We start from the raw sequence: 24,359 nt of genomic DNA on the forward strand, positions 1-24,359 counted from the left end.
CGCCGTGCAGGTGAGCGCCACAATCAGGACTGCATACGACCGAGGCACACAGGGCCAACACCCGGCATCATGGTGTGGGGAGCGATCTCCTACACTGGCCGTACACCACTGGTTATCGTCGAGGGGACACTGAATAGTGCACGGTACATCCAAACCGTCATCGAACCCATCGTTCTACCATTCCTAGACCGGCAAGGGAACTTGCTGTTCCAACAGGACAATGCACGTCCGCATGTATCCCGTGCCACCCAACGTGCTCTAGAAGGTGTAAGTCAACTACCCTGGCCAGCAAGATCTCCGGATCTGTCCCCCATTGAGCATGTTTGGGACTGGATGAAGCGTCGTCTCACGCGGTCTGCACGTCCAGCACGAACGCTGGTCCAACTGAGGCGCCAGGTGGAAATGGCATGGCAAGCCGTTCCACAGGACTACATCCAGCATCTCTACGATCGTCTCCATGGGAGAATAGCAGCCTGCATTGCTGCGAAAGGTGGATATACACTGTACTAGTGCCGACATTGTGCATGCTCTGTTGCCTGTGTCTATGTGCCTGTGGTTCTGTCAGTGTGATCATGTGATGTATCTGACCCCAGGAATGTGTCAATAAAGTTTCCCCTTCCTGGGACAATGAATTCACGGTGTTCTTATTTCAATTTCCAGGAGTGTATATGAAACTCCTATTACAGATCTGGGTAAAGGTACAAGTCTAAAAAAGTATTCCAAGGTAGAACACTCGTCGCGTACTTCGGTGTGTCATTACGTGTGACTTAAAGAGAGGAGCAAACGTGTCTAGTGACCAGATGAATCCAGCACAAAATTATGCTCACGATAAACAGCGCGAGTTCATTGTCGATCGTTCTGCGAGGCACCGTTCGTGAGAAACTTGTCCGGGGCTGTTTGCGCAAGTGCTTCATACTGGGAGTGTTTTATCAAAACCTCCAGCACAGTGTGCAATACGAGATGTAGTGGCAAAATGATGCGAAACGAGCAACATAGCGAATAAAAACCACAACTATTCAAAAAGAGTTCGAAAACCAGAAAACATAGCTCCAGTGAAGGAAAGCCTGGAACAAAGTCCGTCGAAATCTCAACGACAATCTGTGCAAGTGGCAATTGAGAACTCGTCGTGTCCAAACGCCATCAAAAAGTATAAAATGCATGTTTGACCATCAAATATCGACTGGTTTCAGTCACAGACTATCATCGTGGATTAAGATCAAAACAGTTTAAGCCACAACATCACATCTGTCATTACTCAAATAATGGTCACGTCTAATGTGTAGAGCATGTCTTGAATTCTAGTATACAACACAGGACTTTTAGAAGCAAACGGACTAATAACAAGCGTAAACGGAGCAGTACTCTGACATAAAATATTTTAACCGTAATCCGTGAAAATGGTCTGGGACTGAAACCGAGGAACATTTGGGTTTAAAATAAAAGTACCTGATGGTAAAACATCCAATTTATGTATTACTTGACTGCTGTTTATAGTCACCTTCCAAAATTGTTTAATACCATCAAAAAGGGCCTGCATCTGCATCATTACAAATTTATTGTTGTGAATGAGTTAATAGCGTCCAGACGAACTATCGCGTGTTGAGTTCTGCTGCTCGTTTGAGGGCGAAGTGGAATGAGAACTTTTGGAACCTCAGTTCTTTCCTTCTTTCATATGAGGTTTGGTTGAGCCTGTCACTGTCTATACACTGACAGAATATGCTGCATTATGCATCAGAAAATCCCCGTATGTACTTTGAAGAGGCGTTGCATAATCTTAGAATTGGTGTTTGGTGCGCAATATTTGGTATCTGCATCGTAATAAGACTCTTCAGCAAACAGTTAGTACTAACTGGTATATCCAGCAACTGTTGAGTCCATATGAGGATCACGTCACACAATATGAACGACTGTATGGATATTTTCAGTGAAACGGGGCAACAGCACACACTGCGTTGCCAGCCCTGTCACGGTTTCACAGATGTGAGGAGAGGACAATCGGAGGATCATTAACAAGGATACATCCCGCATCCGTCTTATTGTAAATATTTTTCGAGACACTTTTATTTTGTCCATCTGTGGCAGTAATGTAAGTATTTAATATACATAGGGTGGAGAAAAATATGGAAACAACAAAAAGCTCAATACACTACCATGCCTAATAAGGCGTATCAAACCAGTTGGCATTCAAACGAGCTTCCAGTCATCTCGGAATGTATGATTTTCAAGAGAATCTACTTTCTGCAAAATATTGACGAATTCAGGTAATGGTGATGGAGGGGGATAGCAATCATGCAAACTGCTCTCCAATGTAGACCACGAAAGCTCAATGGTATTGAAATCTGGTAGCTGTGCTGGCCTGAGAAGTTGCGACAATTCATGATCGTGCACTTCTAAGAGACGATCAAAAATTTTCCTTTCGAAGGCCACACTAACCCCTTGCCTACATGTCGGTGCTTATATACCCGCACCAGAATCGCACTGCGTTGCATATACGCTGCAGCACCGTCCTCAAACGGAAACTTTAAAAACCAGTCCTGGACGTTGCGAGCCGTGTGTACGGGGAACCTGTCGTCTTGGAATACAGCATCACCACTGAGAAGGAAACTTGTATCACGGGATGGACCTGATCAGCTATAACGTAATCGTTGGCGGTTATGCTGTCCTGCTCAGAAACTATAGAGCACATGGAGTACCACCCCCCGACATATATAACTCTTCGGATGTAAACTCGAAGCAGGCCGATGTGGCCGAGCGGTTCTAGGCGCTTGAGTCTGGAACCGCGCGACCGCTACGTTCGCAGGCTCGAATCCTGCCTCAGGCACGGATGTGTGTGATGTCCTTAGGTTAGTTAGGTTTAAGTAGTTCTAAGTTCTAGGGGACTGATGACCTCAGATGTTAAGTTCCATAGTGCTCAGACCCATTTTTGTAAACTCGACCAGAGGTGGGAATCTGTGTGAAACAAGACTTATCCAACCAAATTATTTTCTTCCATTGCTCCATGACTTCGGCGCCCCGTTTCCGCGCTACTGGCATTTGCATCACTGATGAGTGGCTGTAGAATTGCAGCTCGCCATGCAATTCCGTGTTTATGGAGCTCCCTTCGTATTGTTCTGATGCTGACAGGGTTTACGTGTGCTAAATTCAGTTCTGCAGCAGTTTGGCGGGTGTCGTCTTCTCATATTTCGTCACAATCCTCTTCGATGACCGTCTCTCACGATCACTTAACACAAACTTCCGTCCGCGTTATGACTGAGTGGACGATGTTTTTCCGCTTTCCTTGAGTGCAGCACGAATCTTCGATACGGCGTCTCCTAAAACGCTATATACTTCGACTCCCTCGGTTACTTAGCTCCGATGTAAACCACTCACAACTACAGAGTACACTCTTCCGACCACGACTGACACTTTCACACGTACCATTCGTGGTAAAATACAGCATCTCAACCTGCAGACTTGCCTAACATCTCCGTTTGTGTTCGAGCATGCATTTCTCGCTGCGTTTTCATATTGTTGTCCAACCCCTGTACGTGTGGCACACGAGAAATGAGCGGCTCTTTTCTCTGTTTCAGCACGTGACGTACCACATGATAAAACAGTCCATCTTCATCCTGTGGGCCGTGGTGCTGGTGCTGGTGTGCCTACCGCTCACCGGATTTGGAATCTACTTTGAGGACGGCAAGTGTGTGCGCCTGAGGAAGGCCAAGGCACCCGAGGACGTGGCCTACGCATACCTCTACTTTACTTTCGGTGAGTGCTTCTCTGCATTTCGTCACTTTTCTACTTCTCGTTGTACTGCTCTGTATCCTCAGTAGACATTTTAATGACATAGACAAAAGCAATTTGCGCAACACTGAAGTCTTCTCATTTTGGCGAACCTAAGCATCTCCGAATCCTTGCAGACTCTAAGTCAAAAACATTAGACAAAAAAGCGTCGCACAACGGAGGAATTATCCGAATGGGACGGAAATCGGTAAGTGTGAAGTACATGTACAGACAAATAAACGATTACAATTTCAGAAAAAATTGGCTGAGTTATTGAAGAGAAAGAGCTTCACAAGCTGAGCACGTCAATAACGGGCTGGTCCACCTCTGGCTCTTACGTAATCATTTGTTCGGCTCGACACTGAATGACAGAGTTGTTCGATGTCCTCCAGAGAGAAATTCTGCCAGAGTCTGTCCAATTGACGCGCTGGATCGTCAAAATCCCGAGCTAGTTGGAGGGCTCTGCCCATAATGCTCTAAACGTCTCAACTGGGGAGAGATCCGGCGATCTTGTCGGCCACGGTAGCGTTTGGCAAGCACAAAGACAAGCAGTGGAAACTCTTGTCGTATATTCTGTAAGGCTACAGCGGGTGTCTTGCTGCGATATGAAATGGCACCCCAGACTATCACTGCTGGTTGTCGGGAGGTATCGCGACCGACAGGGGTTTCTATCCTACCAGTGTCTGGAGCCTGTCCAGAGACGTCATCGGGCTGTAACTCATTGACTGGAGTAGAATTGTGATCGGTGATGAGCCCGCTTTGAACTGAGCCCTGATGACCAGCGAAGACGTGTCTGGAGACGCCCCAGGAAGCAGTGGGACACCAAACTGACTGTAGCCCGCCATACGGACCGACAATGATGCTATGGGGTGCCATTTCTTTCCATAACAGGACCTCTTTGGTTGTCGCCCATGGCAAGCTGACGGCACAATGCGACATCGACGACATCCTCTGACTCGTTTTGTTTCCCTTCGTGGCAAGCCAAAGTGGGCTTTTAGTTTCAGGAAGATAATAGCCGCCTGACCACAAGGAGAGTTTCTACTTTCCAGAATCAGATTTTCACTCTGCAGCGGAATGTGCGCTGATATGAAACTTCCTGGCAGATTAAAACTGTCTGCCGGACCGAGACTCGAACTCGCGACCTTTGCCTTTCACGGGCAAGTGCTCTACCAACTTTTTTTATTTATTTTTTTTAATCTCATTTTGTTCGTTATAGTTCGTTGCAATTGTTCGTGGCGGACGGCCCCTGACGCCCGTTGAAGTTCGTTATTGATTCATTCACTCAGTTTTTTTATTACAGAGGGCAGTTAACCCCCTGACCGAACACGCTGAGCTACCGTGCTGGCATAAAATGTTTCGTTTATTTCGAATATCTGTGATGATGGTTGGTTGTTTTTGGGGGAAGAGACCAAACAGCGAGGTCATCGGTCTCATCGGATTAGGGAAGGAAGTCGACCGTGCCCTTTCAGAGGAACCATCCCGGCATTTGGCTGGAGCGATTTAGGTAAATAACGGAAAACCTAAATCAGGATGGCCGGACGCGGGATTGAACCGTCGTCCTCCCGGATGCGAGTCCAATACAACTGAGCTACCCAAGCACTACTCACGCCCCGTCCTCACAGCTTTACTTCTGCCAGTACCTCGCCTCCTACCTTTCAAACTTTACAGAAGCTCTTCTGCGAAACTTGCAGAACTAGCACTCCTGAAAGAAAGGAAGTTTCATATCAGCGCACCAGCCGCTGCAGAGTGAAAATCTCATTCTGGAAACATCCCCCAGGCTGTGGCTAAGCCATGTCTCTGCAATATCCTTTCTTTCAGGAGTGCTAGTTCTGCAAGTTTCGCAGGAGAGCTTCTGTAAAGTTTGGAAGGTAGGAGGCGAGGTACTGGCAGAAGTAAAGCTGTGAGGACGGGGCGTGAGTCGTGCTTGGGTAGCTCAGTTGGTAAAGCACTTGCCAGCGAAAGGCAAAGGTCCCGAGTTCGAGTCTCGGTCCGGCACACAGTTTTAATTTGCCAGGAAGTTTCAGAGTTTCTACTGTTTTTCTTCCCCCTTCCCAAACCGTACCTTGGCCAGGAAGATCGCTGGATCTCTCCTCAATGGAGAATTTGTGGAGCATTAAGGGCACGGCCCTCCAAACAGCTCGGGATTTTGATTGGACAAAATTTGGCCCGATATCCTTTAGGACATCCAGCAACTCTATCAAGTAATACCAAGCAGAATAAATGGTTACATAAGGGCCAGATATGGACCAACTGGTTATTGACTTGCTCAGTTTGTGAAGGTCTTTCTCTTGAATAAATCATCCATTTTTTTCTGAAAGTGTAATAATTTGTTTACCTGCATATGTACATCACATCTACTGATTTCCATGCCATTCGGATAATTTCGCGTGACAAATAAAAATCGTAAAAAGCGTCTGGCCATTAGCATAATTCAGAAACTTACTCATCATACACAGTTGAAGAGCTTTCGAGGGGCGAAGACTCTGAGAGAAGACGCACTGAGTCGCATCATTTACCAAAAGTGTTGGAGAGACCTCACGGAGATTATTAATTTCAAAATTTTGTAGCATTCATTGATTTTCGGGAGAATTTCTAGTGCTATTTGGCATTTGTGATTGCCAAACGCATTCTTGTAGATGTTGTCGACTTCCAGAGCAAGATTCACTGCCTCCTGATGACGTTGTGGGCATGTGACGCGGAAAATTCTCCCATCGGAGCACGAAAAAAGGCGAATATACTCCTGTTTCTTAAAAGACTCTGATTGAAAAGTGGGGTCCCAGCTGCGTCATAGTACCTTCCTCAGCACCTTTAAAAACCTTCCCAAAAGTTGGGCATCCGAACATATACGCGCTTTTCATACTGAGTGAGAAGGAAACAGTGTGAGTGGGAAAGAGATGGAAAAGTAATAAATACTGGAAGACAGTAGACAGTGGTTGTGGAATAAAATGAGCGAACGTTTACGAGTAGGGTAACATTTAAAGCTCTGTAACGGCATCTAAGCAATATATCGGAAAAATGACAGCCATTTGCTGGGCATAGCCGTCTTGTAATCCGCAGCTCCTAAAATTATGTTTTTTGGTCTTTCTCAGGAACCGCTCATGAACTAAATGGTTCCTCTATAGGCCCCTTGGAGCCCACTTCAGACCACATTTTATTAAAATTATTATTTTATGGCCAACATTGGACCAATTTAGTCAATATTATGAATTAGGTTGTTCTGTTTTCTGTTGGCCCAATACTTTTCATCCTTTCAGATCGTGCCCTTCTCTCCTCATCCGAAATCACCCTTCCCATTCTCTGTTTGTTTTTATTGGTAGTGAGACATATTTGTCCTGAAGTATCTTGAGCGCGTATGTCTTGCCTTTCAGTCCTCCATCGCAATCTCTAATTTCATCATCATTGATCTCTGCGATTCATCAAATGCCGCTGTTACTAATCCATAACTTCTCATTTATTCTCTTGCTAATTCTGTTTTCTGTTGTCCACATGAAATGTCCAGGCAAAGACATCGTTTCTTATTCATTGTACTTGTCACTGGTTCTATTTCTTTATAAATTGTTTAATTTGGAGCTATTCTCCAAACTCCGTCTTTTTGGTATTTTGTATTTGTAACTGTTCTGATTATTCTTCTTTCTATTTCAAGTAATCATCTAGTTATTTAAAATATAGTTACGCTAGCATATGTTATTTTCTGTTGTGTGACTGTTTTGTAGTTTTTCAGTTTTGTGGCTATTGAGAGGCATTGTTTGTTACATATGTTATTGGTAACATGATGTGTTTTAATCCGTTTGTTTATTCTACTCTTCCATGATGGTTTCTCATTCAGGTAGCGTGTTATTATTTCTCTCGAGTATTTAAATTTTCCAGAAATTTTTATCTCGTGTTCTCCGATTCCAATTTTGTTTGCCAGTGGCGTTTCCGTTAGCATTATTTCTGTGTTTTCAAATGATATTTTAAGGCCAACGCTCTGGACTATTTCTTGTAATGATTGTATTTGTTGTTTGGTTTCTTGAATGTTGTTGGCGACAAGAATGAGGTCATCAGCAAATCCTAAAAAGTTCAACTTAGTAATGTTCTTGTGTTCCAACCTTAATGTTCTTTGGATTGTCCTTGTACCATTCCCTCATTATGTATTCTAGGACACAAAAAGAAGTGGTGACATTCCGTCTCCCTGCCTTAAACCAATTTTTACCAAGAATGATTCAGATAGTTCCCCTCTGAACTTAATTTTCGAATTTGCATTCGTTAAGGTAAGTTCTATCAGTTTAATTAATTTTGGGTGGAGTCCGAAATGTCTCAAAATTTTTAATAGTGAGAGTCTATGGATAGAATCATACACTTTCTTAAAATCTATAAATGTAATTGAGGGAGACTTGTTTCGTTTGCGGGAATAAGCCATGATAAATATCAGTTTAATTATTTGTCCGGCACAGATTTTCCAAGATCTGAAGCCTCCTTGGTATTCCCCTAGTTCCTTATCCAGTTGTTCTTTGATCATATTGTGTAAAATCTTGGAAAAAACCTTGTAGGTACAGTCCAAGAGCGAGATTCCTCTATAGTTGTCTGGATCTCTTTTGTCTCCTTTCTTATGAAGTAGGTTAATTATAACTGTGGTCAGTTCTTCTGGGAATTTTCCGGCTGCCCAATTTTTTTGTAAAATAATATGTAAAGATGTCTGAGTTGTTTTACTAGCATACTTTCACATTTCTGCAAACACTCGATTTTCACCACATGCTTTGTAGTTTCTCATTTCTTTAAGTACAATTTCTATTTCTTGTACTGTAGATGGGTGTATATCTTTTGGATTGGTTCTTACAGAGGTGCTTGTGTCTATAGTTAAAAGCTTTTCAGATTCACCACAGTTCAAGAGCTTGTTGAATGCTTCTGCCATGATTTATACGTTTTCTTTGTTATTGTGAGCTATTCTTCCACCTTTATTTCTCATCAATATTGTGGGAGTGTTGTAATTACGTAATTGTTTATCAAAGGCTTTGAAATAATCTGTGGAATTGGTTTTGTAGTAGTTTCCTTCAATGGAACTCAGTAGATCCTTCTGATATTGCCGCTTTGCTTTCCTGATAATTTGAAAGAATTTTTTTTCTGATGTATCTGAGATTAACTACATTTTCTTCTGTTTTGTGAGTTTGAAATTTTATCCAAGCTTGACATCTTTCATCATGAACTTCATCGCATTCCGTAGTTGACCATGGATGTTTTTTACGTTGATTTGCTGGGGCCGATTCTTCAGCATGTTGTTTTAAAATTGATATTAGTTCCTCAAGATTATCCGTTTCTATTGTATTACACCATATTTAATGCAAAAAGAACCAACTGATTTGCTCCATTTGCCTAATCTGGAGGACCTTTGTGTAGTATTCAGACTTGGGCCCTGTACTGTAGGACAGTAACAGTAAGACGATATTTCTGATGGGTGTACAAACGGTCCCTATACCAAGGCCTATCTGAAACACTGAAGCCTACCTTTTTGTCGCCAATAGAACCCGAGTATGAGGTCCGGTGTTTTGGAAGTTATTAGGTAGCAGAACAGAGACAGTGGGGAATCACGACGATACAGGTGAAAAAATGGCTCTGAGCACTATGCGACTTAACTTCTGAGGTCATCAGTCGCCTAGAACTTAGAACTAATTAAACCTAACTAACCTAAGGACATCACACACATCCATGCCCGGGGCAGGATTCGAACCTGCGACCGTAGCGGTCGCTCGGTTCCAGACTGCAGCGCCTAGAACCGCACGGCCACTCCGGCCGGCGATACAGGTGATCCATTGACACAAGCGGCTTTGGCAACAGGCGGGTTGTTATGCTCCGTCGCTTGGAAACGAGAATTTCGGAAATGTTGATGTTCAAGTCGTTGCAACCTACTGTCATGAGCATCTATGGAAAGTGGTTGATGGACGATGAAACCTCGAGTAGGCAGCAAGTAGTTGGATGATCACCCCACATCACAGAACATAAAGGTCGGAGGCTTGGCCTCTCTGTGTGCCATAAGGAGTATAGGTGGCGATCTGTGATAGATCTGACGAAAGAGCGCAATGCTGGTACAACTCCTCAAAATTACAGACCAATATCCTTAACATCGGTTTGTTGCAGGTTTCTCGAACATATTCTCAGTTCGAATATAATGAATTTCCTTGAGACAGAGAAGTTGCTGTCCATGCATCAGCACGGCTTTAGAAAGCATCGCTCCTGCGAAACGCAACTCGTCCTTTTTTCTCATGATATCTTGCGAACCATGGATGAAGGGTATCGGACGGATGCCATAGTCCTTGACTTCCGGAAAGCGTTTGACTCGCTGCCCCACTGCAGACTCCTAACTAAGGTACGAGCATATGGGATTGGTTCCTAAATATGTGAGTGGCTCGAAGACTTCTTAAGTAATAGAACCCAGTACATTGTCCTCGATGGTGAGTGTTCATAGGAGGTGAGGGTATCATCTGGAGTGCCCCAGGGAAGTGTGGTAGGTCCGCTGTTGTTTTCTATCTACATAAATTATCTTTTGGATTGGGTGGACAGCAATGTGCAGCTGTTTGCTGATGATGCTGTGGTGTACGGGAAGGTGTCGCCGTTGAGTGACTGTAGGAGGATACAAGACGACTTGGACACGATTTTTGATTGGTGTAAAGAATGGCAGCTAACTCTAAATATAGATAAATGTAAATTAATGCAGATTAATAGGAAAAAGAATCCTGTAATGTTTGAATACTCCACTAGTAATGTAGTGCTTAACACAGTCATGTCGATTAAATATTTGGGCGTAACATTGCAGAGCGATATGAAGTGGGACAATCATGTAATGGCAGTTGTGGGGAAGGCGGATAGTCGTCTTCGGTTCATTGGTAGAATTTTGGGAAGATGTGGTTCATCTGTAAAGGAGACCGCTTATAAAACACTAATATGACCTATTCTTGAGTATTGCTCGAGCGTTTGGGATCCCTATCAGGTCGGATTGAGGGAGGACATAGAAGCAATTCAGAGGCGGGCTGCTATATTTGTTACTGGTAGGTTTGATCATCACGAGAGTGTTACGGAAATGCTTTAGGAACTCGGGTGGGGGTCTCTAGAGGAAAGGAGGCGTTCTTTTCGTGAATCGCTACTGAGGAAATTTAGAGAATCAGCATTTGAGGCTGACTGCAGTACAGTTTTACTGCCGCCAACTTATATTGCACGGAAAGACCACAAAGATAAGATAAGATTAGGGCTCATACAGAGGGATATAGGCAGTCATTTTTCCCTAGTTCTGTTTGGGAGTGGAACAGGGAGAGAGGACGCTAGTTGTGGTACGAGGTACCCTCCGCCACGCACCGTATGGTGGATCGCGGAGTATGTATGTAGATGTAGATGTAGATGTAGATGTAGATGTAGATGATGAGGACAACGCAAACAACCAGTCCTTGGGCAGAGAAAATCGCCAACCCGGCAGGGAATTGAACCCGGGACCCCATGATTCAGAGGCAGCAACGCTAGCCACTAGAGCACGAGCTACGCACACAAAGGCGGTTGGGGGCAGTATTGTGATTCACCTGGGCCTCCATGGGACCTGTGGTAGCAAACAAACGTGTCATAACAGCAGTGGACTGCGTGAACATTATTACGGACCATAGGCATCCCTTCGTGCTCGATATCTTTTCTGATGGCACTGGCATCTTCCAGCGGGCTAAACGTCCATGTTATAAGGCCAAAGTCGTACTACAGTGGTTTGACGAGCATGCCTATGAACTCATGTTGCTCTCTTGACCGCCAAAATTCGCACGGTTTGAATCCGACGGGTGACATCTGTGACGCTATCGGGCACCATGTGTACACAGACCACCGGACCGTGATTTACTGGAATTGCGTGACCTGTGCGTAGACATCTGGTGTCACATACCTCTGGAAATCTGCCTAGGATTTGTCGAATGCGTACCACGCAGAATCGCTGCTGCGTTGTGTTCCGAAGGTAGGCGAGCACTTAGTTAACCAGGTGTGATCATGTTTTCGCTCATCTGCGTGTTTCAAGCAGAAATGCTTGTTAACTCTAAGAAAATAATCAATTTATATTTAACTTTTGTTTTCGTTAGCAGGTTCACGTACTGTATAAGAGAGACTGCTGTGATTAGTACAGTGTTAATATATATGGTTGATGTGATTTCACATATTTATTATTATTCACGTATGGACCAATAGGACCACGAGAGGTACAATCAATCAACGTCGCTTTTGGTGGTTGGCCTTCCTTTGTATCCAAATTTGTTGCATCCTTTCAGAATGAAGCCTCTTTCTTTCATCAGAACACGGTGTGCCAGTCCGTTTTCTAATTTGCCTCTGACCAACTTTCCAATCAAATATCTTTTTATGAATAACTTCCTACCTGTAACGCCTGCCTGACTTATACCGGGTACTTTAAGATCCTCCTTAATCGCAGCGATCCATTTAATTGGCTCAGTTTTGGCCTTACGTCTGTTTTCGTAAAATTCTACTATATGTTTTGGCAACCTAGTGGGTGCCATTCATTTTAATGTACTCATAAAATTTAAGTCTTCGTTTTCTCATGTCACCATGTATGCCTGTGTGTTCTTCTATTTCCTTATTACTTCTCAGCCTACAAGTTTCTCCATCAGTAATTTTGGGCCCTAACATTTTCCTAATAATCTTTCTTTCATTCTTTTGAATTTCTTCAATATCCCTCTTTCTATTTAAAATTAAAGTTTCTGTTCCATAAAGACATTCAGGTTTGATTACAGTACTGTAATGCCTAAGCTACTGAATTTAGAAAGTGATTTTTATTATAAATATTTTATGTCAATCTGAATGCAGCTGCTATTTTTTGACAGCGAACTTCTTTTACAGCTCTTTCCACCTTCTTTTCTTGTATGATTCCCCCAGGTATTTAAATTGAGAAACCCTTTTTATTTTTCCGTATTTCGTGTTGAAAAACTTTGGTACTTGTTTGTTGCATGTTATATATTCCGTTTTTTCGAATGATATTTGTAGTCCAACTTTTTTAAGAATTTCAATGTTGTTTTTTTTTAGCTGTAGTAATAGCTCTAGTTAAAACTGCCAGTTCATCTGCAAAGGCGAGACAATCGACTCTAATATTACTTCTATCTAACTTCACTGATTGATCTATAGTTGACTCGAATTTTGTTCTCGCCCTTCCGTAGTCACACTTTCCAAACCACAGTTACACACTAATGGGGAGAGTCCATCTCCATGTAGGACATCAGCCTTTATACCAAATGATTCAGAAATTTCTCCCATGAATTTAACTTTAGAGCTAGAGTCAGTTAACGTTTCCTTCATCAGTGTTAGAGTTTTATTTGGTGTAGCTATATTATTTGACATACTGTCACAGTGCTTTGTACCCACATAGAAAAACTGAAAAAGCGTTTTTTTAGCATACTACAAGTCTTTCATATGTACCACAACAAATTCTGCAGATATCAAGGCGATAATAAAGTTCTTCCCACTTTCGGCGCAGCATCTCTGTCAATCAGTTCAAAACGCTGTTGATGCGAGCTCGCAGTTCCAGTAGATCTGTTGGTAAAGCAGGCGTAAACACTGATCTGATACATAACTCCACGCTGGCCGAAGTGGCCGTGCGGTTAAAGGCGCTGCAGTCTGGAACCGCGAGACCGCTACGGTCGCAGGTTCGAATCCTGCCTCGGGCATGGATGTTTGTGATGTCCTTAGGTTAGTTAGGTTTAACTAGTTCTAAGTTCTAGGGGACTAATGACCTCAGCAGTTGAGTCCCATAGTGCTCAGAGCCATTTGAACATAACTCCACACAAAAATATGGCATGAGGTGAGGTCTGGAGGGCATGACATGAATTGCTGATCAACCCCACCCCTACCGATACATTGGTTTCTCAATTTCCTGTTTAAGAATTCACGAACATCATTCTGGAATTGTGGTGGAGCGTCATCCTGTCCGTAGATGAAGTCCACGCTGTCGGTCTTCGCTTGATGCATGAACCAGATTTGAAGCATGTCCGGATACACGTGTCCTGTAACGGTCTTTTCGGAGAAGAAAAAGGAGTCTTAGACTTTAGGCCGCGAGACTGCACAGAACAATCGCACATTCTGCCTGTTCACTGTGCTATTCACAAAGAACGTTGCTTCACCACTGAAGATGAGTATCTGACAAAACCCACCCTCTTCCATAAGCTATTGCAACTTTGCCGGAAATTCAAAGCATCTGATTTTGTCATCGCGAGTCCGGGCTTGAAGCAATTGCGAGCGGTCAGGCTTCAGCTCTACTTCCTTTGTCCGTCGACTTCTGTGGGCTACGTACGAAATTACGGCAGGCTGCTTACTGTTGCACTCTCGTGAAGGAAATCTGAAGTGCGGCTGCAACGATAAAAAACTTTATCAGTTTTTCCACGCAAGTCTTGATTTTCGTGATAATATGTCAATTAATGTAGCTGCCTACAGTGAATTTATGAAATCGCGTCAATCTTTTATAATAACCTTGTATGAACCATTATCAAATAAACAGAGAACACCTAAAGAACGTATTTCTAAACAACAGCTGTACTAAGAGACCTTTATTCTCTACCGGTCTCGGTCTCTCAAACCATCATCACAGAAAGAAAAGTCAAAAAACATGAGGTGAAAAAGCAGTTCATCTTTCTCTTAGATGTTTCGCAAGTCGTTAACATTGCAATGAGTATACATGACAATCTATCACGTATTATGACCTTAAATGGCGTCAGTGGGATAATTCTTTATGATAGTTCCCTTATATATGGTCGTGTATTATTGTAAAACCAATCTGATGCTGGTTAAGACCATGACATGTGACAGATTGTCACGTGTACTTATTGTAACTCTGAGGACTTGCGAAACATGTAAGAGAAAGATGAACTGCTTTTTCATTTGATGTTTTTGCTATTTATTCCTGTGATGTTGGCCTGAGAGACCGAAACTGGTAAATAATAAATGTCTATTTGTTTAGCTGATGGTTAAAAATGCAGTTCCTTAACTATCTGATGGCTGTAGAAAGTCATCTCGCTAAAATATTAGGCAAAGAATAATTCTGAAAGAAGCCACCGCTCGCAATTTGTTCATCGAAATGATTTCAAATTAATTCAGCGTCTGTTAGCAAGGTCAATGTATCGCCTCTTTACGTAACAACTGAAACGCAATGTCATGATTATCTTGGTCAACCGTTGCGTTGCAGCTATCAAATAGCGTAGCAATTACTAGTCTGTCTGAGACACGATGTATACACATTAGGTTAATGTGTCTCACATACAGAGCCATCTGCCAACAAAAGGTTGGTCTCAGATTTATAAATTCTCCGTTCTCATCCTGGAGGATGTCGGAAATCACAGAAATAAAAAATAAAAAGCCCCAGTACTATATTTTCCCATGCGAAATTTTGCTCATGGTAGAAGATGTACACAAGTATTATGTGTTTGGATATGGAACTGAGGTGTAATTCCGCCAGTTTCCCTCAAATTCTATTCGCAACTTATTTTTGACAGTTTATGTCGCTGCTATTTGAAGATAATAGAGACAAGGGATACAAAGTATAATCAGGTTTTAATCATCCTACTCAGGACAGTGTATTTGCCAGCTTGATAGCTGACCCTTTGAGACGGCGTAAATGAAATTTAGGGAGAGGGTTTTCCTGCGCTTACTTCAACCACTAAAACGAAGAACACCACTAAAATATATCTCCGTTTTAATCGTTTCTGTTGCGCTGTCTTCTACGATGTCACTGAGGCAATGGCCGGTGTTGTCGCTACCCGTATCAACATCTACAGCATACTCCAAAAGCCACCTAATGCTGTGTAGCAGAGGGTACTTTTGGTACCACTACCTGATCCCTCCAACCCTCTTCCACTCGCGAATAGTGCATGGGATGTAACCGCTACCGAACCGGTCGCGGGGTTGCCGAGAACGAAAGCGCGGCGGGACCAAACAGGAGCGGCCCGCGAACAAACAAAACGAACGGGAAAGGACGGGCAAGAACAACGACGGACGACCGAGCAAAACCTTACGAACGTCAACACGCAAGAAGCAACGGGGTCACAAGCGAAAACCTCACGAATCGACAACGTCCACGGAAATAAAGTAGAGTCAACACGCTGTCTGTAGGCGAGATGTCGATAGACTCACGCGAATATCAGACTGCCTCGCTCAGTTTTTTTTTTTTTTTTTCCTTTATTGAATTTCGATTCCCCCCGAAGGGGGGCATACTGGCACCAGCTTAGTACGCTGGACTTCAGAAGATAAGAAACAATAAAAACAGGCGATAAAACGGGATTTAAATAGTAAAACGGCGGAAAATTATGGAAAGTTGAAACATAAAACAAAGGGTGGGCGATGATAATAAAAGACACAGGAAGCGGTAGGCATCCCAGTTGGTACGGGAGTAATTATGAACAAGTTTAGGAGGGGTCAGGGCGAGGAATGGGCTGGGGATGGCGACCATTAGAGATAGTGAGGAGAATGGGAGCATGGTCACTGCAAATGAGGTCAAAGACATCTGTGGTGATGCGCCCAAGGAGGTTGGGAGAGGCAACGATCACATCGGAAGTGGTGATGGATTCGGGTCTGGTGTGCTGGGGGAGGGGAACCAGGTCTCCCTGGAGGGTGGTGATAAACCGATGCTACCGCTGGAGGTCGGCAGGAGCACGGCTGTGGATTGAGGTCGGCGGAAACCACGTAGGTGGAGAAGGTGCGGACAATGTGGGCCAAGAAAACGAGGGGTTCGAGGGCAGATATAAATGGTGGCACAGGTGACAGTAAGGGTGAGGAAGAAGAGGCTGAGGGTGAGATGCTCAGCAGGATTGTTGAGGAGAGGTTGGGGCCGAACAGGGAGGTGCTTGAGGTGGCCTATAGCAACCCCGCCACGCACCAGAGGGTACGGGTTATCGATGTGGTGAAGGGTGTAAGGAGCTGTGGAGATGGAGATATGGGGTTGAAGGAAGGTTTCATTTAGCACGAAGGCATCCACACGATGCTGATGGAGGGTGTGGAGGAAGAGGAGTTTGTCGGTGGGCAGAGTGGATATTATGGTACAGGATACAGTGGTGTTGTCGCGACATGGAAAGGGACAGTTATACGATGGTGGTGAGGGGGGTGAAGGTAAAGCAGGCCTGGTTGTGGGAGTAGGTGGCATAGGTGGTAAGATGGAAGATGGAATGGGCAGCGAGGGCGATTTGGGAAAGGGTGTGGGACCGTCGGAAGGGGTGGATGTTTTGGAGCACAATGGTGATGAAACGGATAATGTCCTCTGCAGCAGGGGGAGGGCGGAGCGAGTTGTTGCGGTGGATGGGGTCACCAATGGGACGGGCAGGGACGGTGAGCTTGTGGGTGATTGGAGGATGCTTCGCTTTACGCTTCCTGGAGTAGGTAGGATGGGATTCGTTACAGGTGTTGCAGGAGGGGGAGAGGTGAGGTTGGGGCAGTTTTTTAAGAAGCTTGAAGCTTTGCAGTGGGGACAGGTAGGGTGGTTCTTGTGGGCGAAGCTAACGTGGTCATTGTACTTGAGGCAGTGTTGGCAGAGGTAGGAATGGACTGGGGAACGTGGGGGTCCACTTTGTGATGGCGATTGTATACGATGGCTCCCTCTGTAAGGAAGTGGTCAATAGGGGAGGAGGATTCGGTGAATATCCACATTAAATAAGTTGGCCTGGCATCATTAATGATGCGACGGGCCTAGCAGATTTCGATGTCGGGCCGGGAATCGAGTTCCGCCGACACCTCAGCCTCCTTGACCACGGGGCCGAGCTGCGTGATCGTGACGGTGGAGGCCGGCAGACGTCGGGTGGGTAGAGGCCGACTGGGAGAGGACAGGGTGTGGTAGGAGGTGAGGGTGGGTCGTCGGCCAAATCGGGCGCGTGGGATTCGGGAGAGGAGATCGGTGCGGAAGGAAGCATCGGGGGATTTAAGGAGGACCGAGTCCTCGCGAGGAATAAGAAGGGAGACGGGGGCACTGGGGAAGTATTTACAGACGGCCGGGGTGAGGTTGCGGGAATCGAGGGTCGGGATCGGAGGCAGGTGTGGGTGGGTGGCAGGTGTGGTAGAGGGTTGAGGTCGGGGTCGCGTCCACAGGGGTGGGTGGGTCACGGGGATCAGGGGTTTTCTCTGTGGAGATTGCGGGGGAAGGGTCGACGTTAGGGCATTCGGAAGGTTTCGTGGGACAGGACAGGTTGAAGAGAGGGCTGGGGGATGGGTTGCAGGGGGAGATGGCGGGGAGAGTCCCCCCCGAGGGGCGGATGACGCAGAGGGAGGGGGCGCGGGTGGCACAGAGACCGTGGAGCGTCGAGCCGAAATCCGTACCAGCTCGGAGCCTGTCGGACGTGGTGCAAGGACTGGTGGGAAGTCTGCAGGTGGCGAAGGGGCGACAGCGACAAGGGGGTAGCTACAGCCGAAAACGGCGCAGGAGTGAGTGGTGAGGAAAGGGAGGGAAGCAAGGACAGGAATGGGGGTGGCGGATGAGCTCCGTGTGACGGTGGTCGGAGCAGCTGAGGGGGAGGTGAAAATGATAGAGGTGGTGGGGTGGGACACGGTGGTGGAGTGCGAGAGCGGGGGGGGGGGGGGTGAAAACCGGGACGGAGGTGACGGTGACAGTGACCGTGACGGCGGCGGCGGCAGGAAACGAGAAACGACGGCAGCGGCGAAGGGCGGCGGCGGCGGTGAAGGAGCTGGCAGCCCCTCCGGCAGGCTATGAAAGCGGTCCGGTAAATCCCTCCGCGCAGCAGCTGGACGACGTCGGCAAGAAGGTAACGGCCGACAATCCTCGGGCGGTGGCGGTGGGGGTGGGGGTGGCCAGGCAGGCGGACGGACGGCTGCAGCCCAGCAGCAGCGAGCACTGGGTGGCGGCTCCGGCTGACGGACGACTAGGGCCGGCACACAGACAGACAACAACAGCAACAGCAACGACGCTTCCACCCTGAGGGTAGCCCAGGCTCTGCAGTCTGTCGTCTTGGAAGGAGAGGATCCAACCCTCTGGGTCTGCCCTCGCTCAGCGAGAGGCAGGCTCTTAAATACATGATAGGGTACGTAGCTGCTGGCCGCTGGGACCACGTGCTCCACCGTGGCGCCCTCACATTGTACGTGGGCCAGGAGCGCGCGCAGCCACGTCTTACGGCGTGACGGCTGCAGAGCCCTTTAGTGGTAATCCAAGTTCGAAACCCGCGGCGCTCGGTACCAGATGGGAAGAATGATTGTCGGTAAGCCTCTGTATTGGCTCTAATTTCTAGAATTTTCTCCACGTGGCCAATACGGGAGACATATGTGGGAGGAAACGTCTGCCAGTGGAGTTTGTTTAGCATTTCCGTAACATTCTCTCGCCAGCTAAACGATCCCGTGACGAAACGCGCCGCTCTTCGTTGGATCTTCTCTATCTTCTCTATAAGTCCTACCTGATAGGGACCCTAGATAGATGAACAATACTCAAGATTCGGGCGAACAAGCGCCTTATAAGCCACTTCTTTCGTGGATGACTTACATTTCCATAAGATTCTTCCAGTGAATCTGAGTCCGGTGTCTGCTTTTCCCACTGTCTGTTTTATATCGTCATTCCACTTAAAGTCGCTCTAGATAATTACGCCTAGATATTTTACGGTAGACGCTGTCGCTAGCTGTTTCTAATCAATAGTGTAACTGTACAGTAGTGGATTTCTTTTCCTGTGTATGCGCAATATGTTACATTTATTTACGTTTAGGGTCAATGGCCAAGGCTTGCATCAGTCATCAATTCTCTGCAGGTCGTTCTGCACATTCTTACTATCTTCTGGCGCTGCTACTTTGGTATAGACAACTGCATCATCTGCGAATAGCCTTAAAGAGTATCAGACGCTTTCTACTAGGTCATTTATGTATATTGTGAACAGCAACGGTGCTATCACACTTTCCTGTGGTACTCCAGATATTACGCATTTTCCTTTGAATATCTAGAGAAACGGTTATAGTTATTGCTGGGAGTCGTAGTGGAATCGACAGCTTGTATCTCCCGATGGTGTACCAGTTTAATTATACAGAATGTGATGCCTTCTCTCGCCGCGAAAGGTCACTCCTGGCAAAATTCCTCTGGAGACTGCTTCTGCCCCAGACTAGCCGCGCAGTCTGTGGCGCCTTGCCACAGTTCACGCGGCTCCCCCGTCGGAGATTCGAGTCCTTCCTCGGGCATGGGTGTGTAAGTTAGTTTAAGTTATATTAAGTAGTGTGTAAGCCTAGGGACCGATGACCTCAGCAGTTTGGTCCTATAGCAACTTATCACCGCCCACCACCCCTAGACTATCTATTTATATAAGGGGCAGTCAAATGAAAACCGAACACCCACCAAAACAGGACCACGGTGTGGTTCCATTGAAAAGGAATCACCACATGCGTTAAGACACTTCTCCGACCGGGACACGAGACGATCAACTCCTGCTTCGTAGAACGCAGTCCGTCGCTGACGGGTCCAAAACTGCACCCACTGTTGCACGTCCTGGTCCGACTGAAACGACGTCCACACATGTGTTTCCTCACGGAGCTATCCAAGGAACTCATCATCAGAACAGCTGTGAGACAAGGTGATGCCATTTCACCATTCCTTTTTAATTTGGTCATGGAGAAAGTAATTCGGGATATAAAAATGGAAGGCAAAGGCACGGAGCTAAATGGAAGAACACAATTATTGGGGTATACAGACGACGTTGTAGCCATAGTGAGTCAGAGGAAGAGAGAGCAGAATGCGTGGGGGACTTAGCAAAGAATGCTAGTAAGACTGGACTGAAGATTAGTGCGGAGAAGACTGAAATGATAGAAGTATCCAGAGACGATTCTACAGGTAGGGATATCGAACATAGATAGAGTGGAAAAACTTTAATGCCTTAAAACCTGGTTGAAAAGGCGTAATAACCTAAAATAAGAAATTAATCAACGTATTGTTAATAGGTCTAAAACTTATTTCAGTTTCAAGCAGATAACGTCGACAAAAAAATCAGCCAGTTAAGACCATAATGCTGTGAATGCACCAATGTTGTTATATGGAACAGAAACCTTAAGCACTACAGAAAAAGGCGAAGAAAATAAGTTGATCTTTGAACGGGAAATCATGAGAAAGGTCTTAGGACCAGTTCGCAAAGAGAACACCTGGAGAGGCAGAAAGAACCAGGAACGATACGACGTGATGAAACAACGGAACATCGTTCTGAAACTGAAAGTGCAGAGAATAGGCCTAAGCCTGGCGCGCCACATCGCCAGGAGGCCACACGCTTGCCGGGCCAAAGCTGTGCTTACGGGAAAACCTGATGGAATCCGTTCAATTGGAAGACCAGGGAAGCGACGGAAGGTGAACTGCAGAAGGACCTTCATGAGACCTGAATCCAAAGTCCACAAGATCACCATCTGTGGAGGAACGTTGTAAGATCGGAGTCTGTGATCGCCGATATGTAAGAGTATGTATGTATGTAACGCAAGCAAATATACCCAATTCTTAACACACTTCACAGCTTCCATTGATCTTCATCAGTTACCAGTTTCTTTGGGAAAGTGATAATTTAAATAAATAACGTGTTGATTACAGTAAACCGTTGGTCAGTAACACCCTTCCTCCCGGATAGACGCGCGCTAACGTGAGGAAGCGAGCCTGACTCGGATAGAATCTGCGTCGCGGACTAACGGTGAGGTCTGAGGAGCACGCCTGCCTGGATGAGGTTCTCAGGCGGTTTCCCACATCTCACTAGGTATGTACCGGGCTGGTATCCACGTCGCTCCTCAGACAGAAGCTACGCCAACATTTAGACAACATTCTCATACTTGCACATCAGATTTACTCTAGACGCAGACAGATGGGTACACAGTACATAGCCGGCCGCTGTGGCCGAGCGGTTCTAGGCGCTGCTGCTACGGTCGCAGGTTCGAATCTTGCCTCGGGCATGGATGTGTGTGATGTCCTTAGGTTAGTTAGGTTTAAGTAGTTCGAAGTCTAGGGGACTGATGACTTCAGATGTTAAGTCACATAGTGCTTAGGACCATTTTTTACAAAATACCTATATTCCTTCCTGGAGGGAGGGGGGGGATGAGTAATGGACTAATGACCATAGATGTTTTGTCTCTTTAAACTCATAATCATCATAATCATCATCATCATCATCAGTAGCTCCCAAATTTCGACAATTACGAAATCCTTTTTCAACATTGTTCGGTTAACATATTTATCAATAAATAGGTTTCTGAAAACATTATAACTACCTCAGAACACTTCCACAATTAATTTAATCAAAACTGTATCTTTTGTAGCATAAGGGGGAAAAAAAAGTTTCCATTCGAAGGCCACACTAACCACTTGCCTACATGTCCGCATCGCAGTCGCGCTACGATGCTTATACGCTGAAGAAACGCCCTCTGGCGAACATTTTTGATCACCCCTTATAGCATAAATCACAAAAGTTAAGGTAACTGCCTGATGGCCATCAACAATGAATTTCCATTTTCATAATTTTGTCATTATTTCATTGTTTGTTTTCTGGTTAAATGTATCTTTTTGTGTTTCTAATTTATTGTGATTGATGGGGCAAATTGTTATGGTTCCCATGTTGTGATTTGAAAGGAATATGTTAACAAAGTGAAATATTTCATATTTAATTGCTTCAATTGGCTATACGGATACAGACTAACATTTGAGTATCAGAAGTTAGTTTTCTGGGTGGTGTATCACGTAAGTCTATTGAGGACTTCAATGGGAACCAACAGATGTGAAGTATTCAGTTACAAGCCCCCATATTTTACTTTCAAAGACAACGACCAAGAAATCCTGCGGACTTATGTAACATTACTGGCGACACTCCCACAACAGGATTACTTCCTAACAACTGCAGTGGTAGTCGTAGTGTTAGTCGTAGTAGTAGCAGTAGTAATAGTTGTTTTGTTCATCCGTGGACCGCTTTTACGAAGATCAGGACATACCGTAGTCGATTAGATGTCTAGGCATAACGTTGCAAAGCGATATCAAATGGAATGAGCACATGACGTCCATAATACGAATGGTGAATAGTTGACATCAGTTTGTTGGGAGAATTCTAGGAAACTATAGCTCATCCATAAAGAAGATCGCGTATAGAACATTGGTGCGACGCATTCTTGAGTACTGCTAAATCGTTCGAAATCCTCAGCAGGTCGTGTTAAATGAAGACACTGAAGCAATTCAGAGGCGTGCTGCTAGATTTATTACCGGTAGATTCGGTCAACACGAAAGTATTACGGGAATTTGCGATGTACTCAGATGGAAATCCCAGGAAGGAAGACGGCATTTGCGCCTGACTGCAGAACGATTCTTCTGTCTCGAAGGTTCATCTCGCGTGAGGACCGCAAAGACAGGAGAAATTAGGGCTTGTACAGAGACATGTAGACAGTTTGTATGAAAATTTGCTACAAGATACAAAGAAGATAAAACAAAAGCGAAAACTGCTGTGTCGTCCGAACAAGAAGAAATCGACAGTCTACAGTATATGTACCACTCTTTCCAGTGTTCATAGAGCCGATAAAGTAAGCAACATAAGCATCTTAGAAGAACTATAACTCTACACACACATGGCATAAAATCCAAGTAATATTTTAAACGAATAATCGAAAATTAAAAATACAAAATACATTGAGAACTATGTCCAAATTCTTATGAGTAACAGATAATTTAGAACAAAAATACAGTATTAAGTTTTACATACGATATAAATCGATTTCCATCAAAGACATGAAGTTAATAACAAATGATATCTCTGACACATAAACAGTATGACAAATATGACAAAACAAAAGTAGGCCGTAACTGAAAAATAACAGCTAAGATGTTCAAATGGTTCAAATGGCTCTGAGCACTATGGGACTTAACATTTGAGGTCATCATGCACCTCTTGTTGTTTTTCGTGGCACTATGACAACACAGGCGTACATTGATGTTTTAAGCACCTTCTTGCTTCCCACTGTTGAAGAGCAATTCGGAGATGGCGATTCCATCTTTCAACACGATCGAGCACCTGTTTGTTCATAATGCGTGGCCTGTGGCGGAGTGGCTACACGGCAATAACATCCCTGTAATGGACTTTCCTGCACAGAGTCCTGACCTGAATCCTACAGAACACCTTTGGGATGCTTTGGAGCGCCGACTTCGTGACAGGCCTTACCGACCAACATCGATACCTCTCCTCAGTGCAGCATTCCATGAAGAATGGGCTGCCATTCCCCAAGAAACCTTCCAGCACCTGATTGAACGTATGCCTGCGAGACTGGAAGCTGTCATTAAGGCTAAGGGTGGGCCAACGCCATATTGAATTCCAGCATTACCGATGGAGGGCGCCACGAACTTGTAAGTCATTTTCAGCCATGTGTCCGGATACTTTTGATCACATAGTGTATACGAGGTTGCCATTGGTGTTCTTGTCCTGTTTTGGAATTTAAGTTCAAAAAATGGTTCAAATGGCTCTGAGCACTATGGGACTTAACATCTGAGGTCATCAGTCCCCTAGAACTTAGAACTACTTAAACCTAACTAACCTAAGGACATCACACACATCCATGCCCGAGGCAGGATTCGAACCTGCGACCGTAGCGGTAGCTCGGTTCCAGACTGTAGCGCCTAGAACCGCACGGCCACTCCG

General features: G+C 45.2%; 1 protein-coding gene across 1 annotated transcript in view; it reads left to right on the forward strand.

Moving 5' to 3' along the window:
- LOC126249091 (prostaglandin D2 receptor) overlaps nucleotides 1-24,359 on the forward strand; it is a 406,101-nt gene that overhangs the window by 284,463 nt on the left and 97,279 nt on the right. The window contains exon 2 of the mRNA XM_049950742.1: nucleotides 3,570-3,747. Coding sequence (XP_049806699.1) covers nucleotides 3,570-3,747 — 178 coding nt within the window. The remainder of the gene's footprint in view (nucleotides 1-3,569; nucleotides 3,748-24,359) is intronic.

Source organism: Schistocerca nitens, chromosome 3 (genome assembly GCF_023898315.1).
Source record: "Schistocerca nitens isolate TAMUIC-IGC-003100 chromosome 3, iqSchNite1.1, whole genome shotgun sequence".
In the NCBI taxonomy this organism is placed as follows: domain Eukaryota; kingdom Metazoa; phylum Arthropoda; class Insecta; order Orthoptera; family Acrididae; genus Schistocerca; species Schistocerca nitens.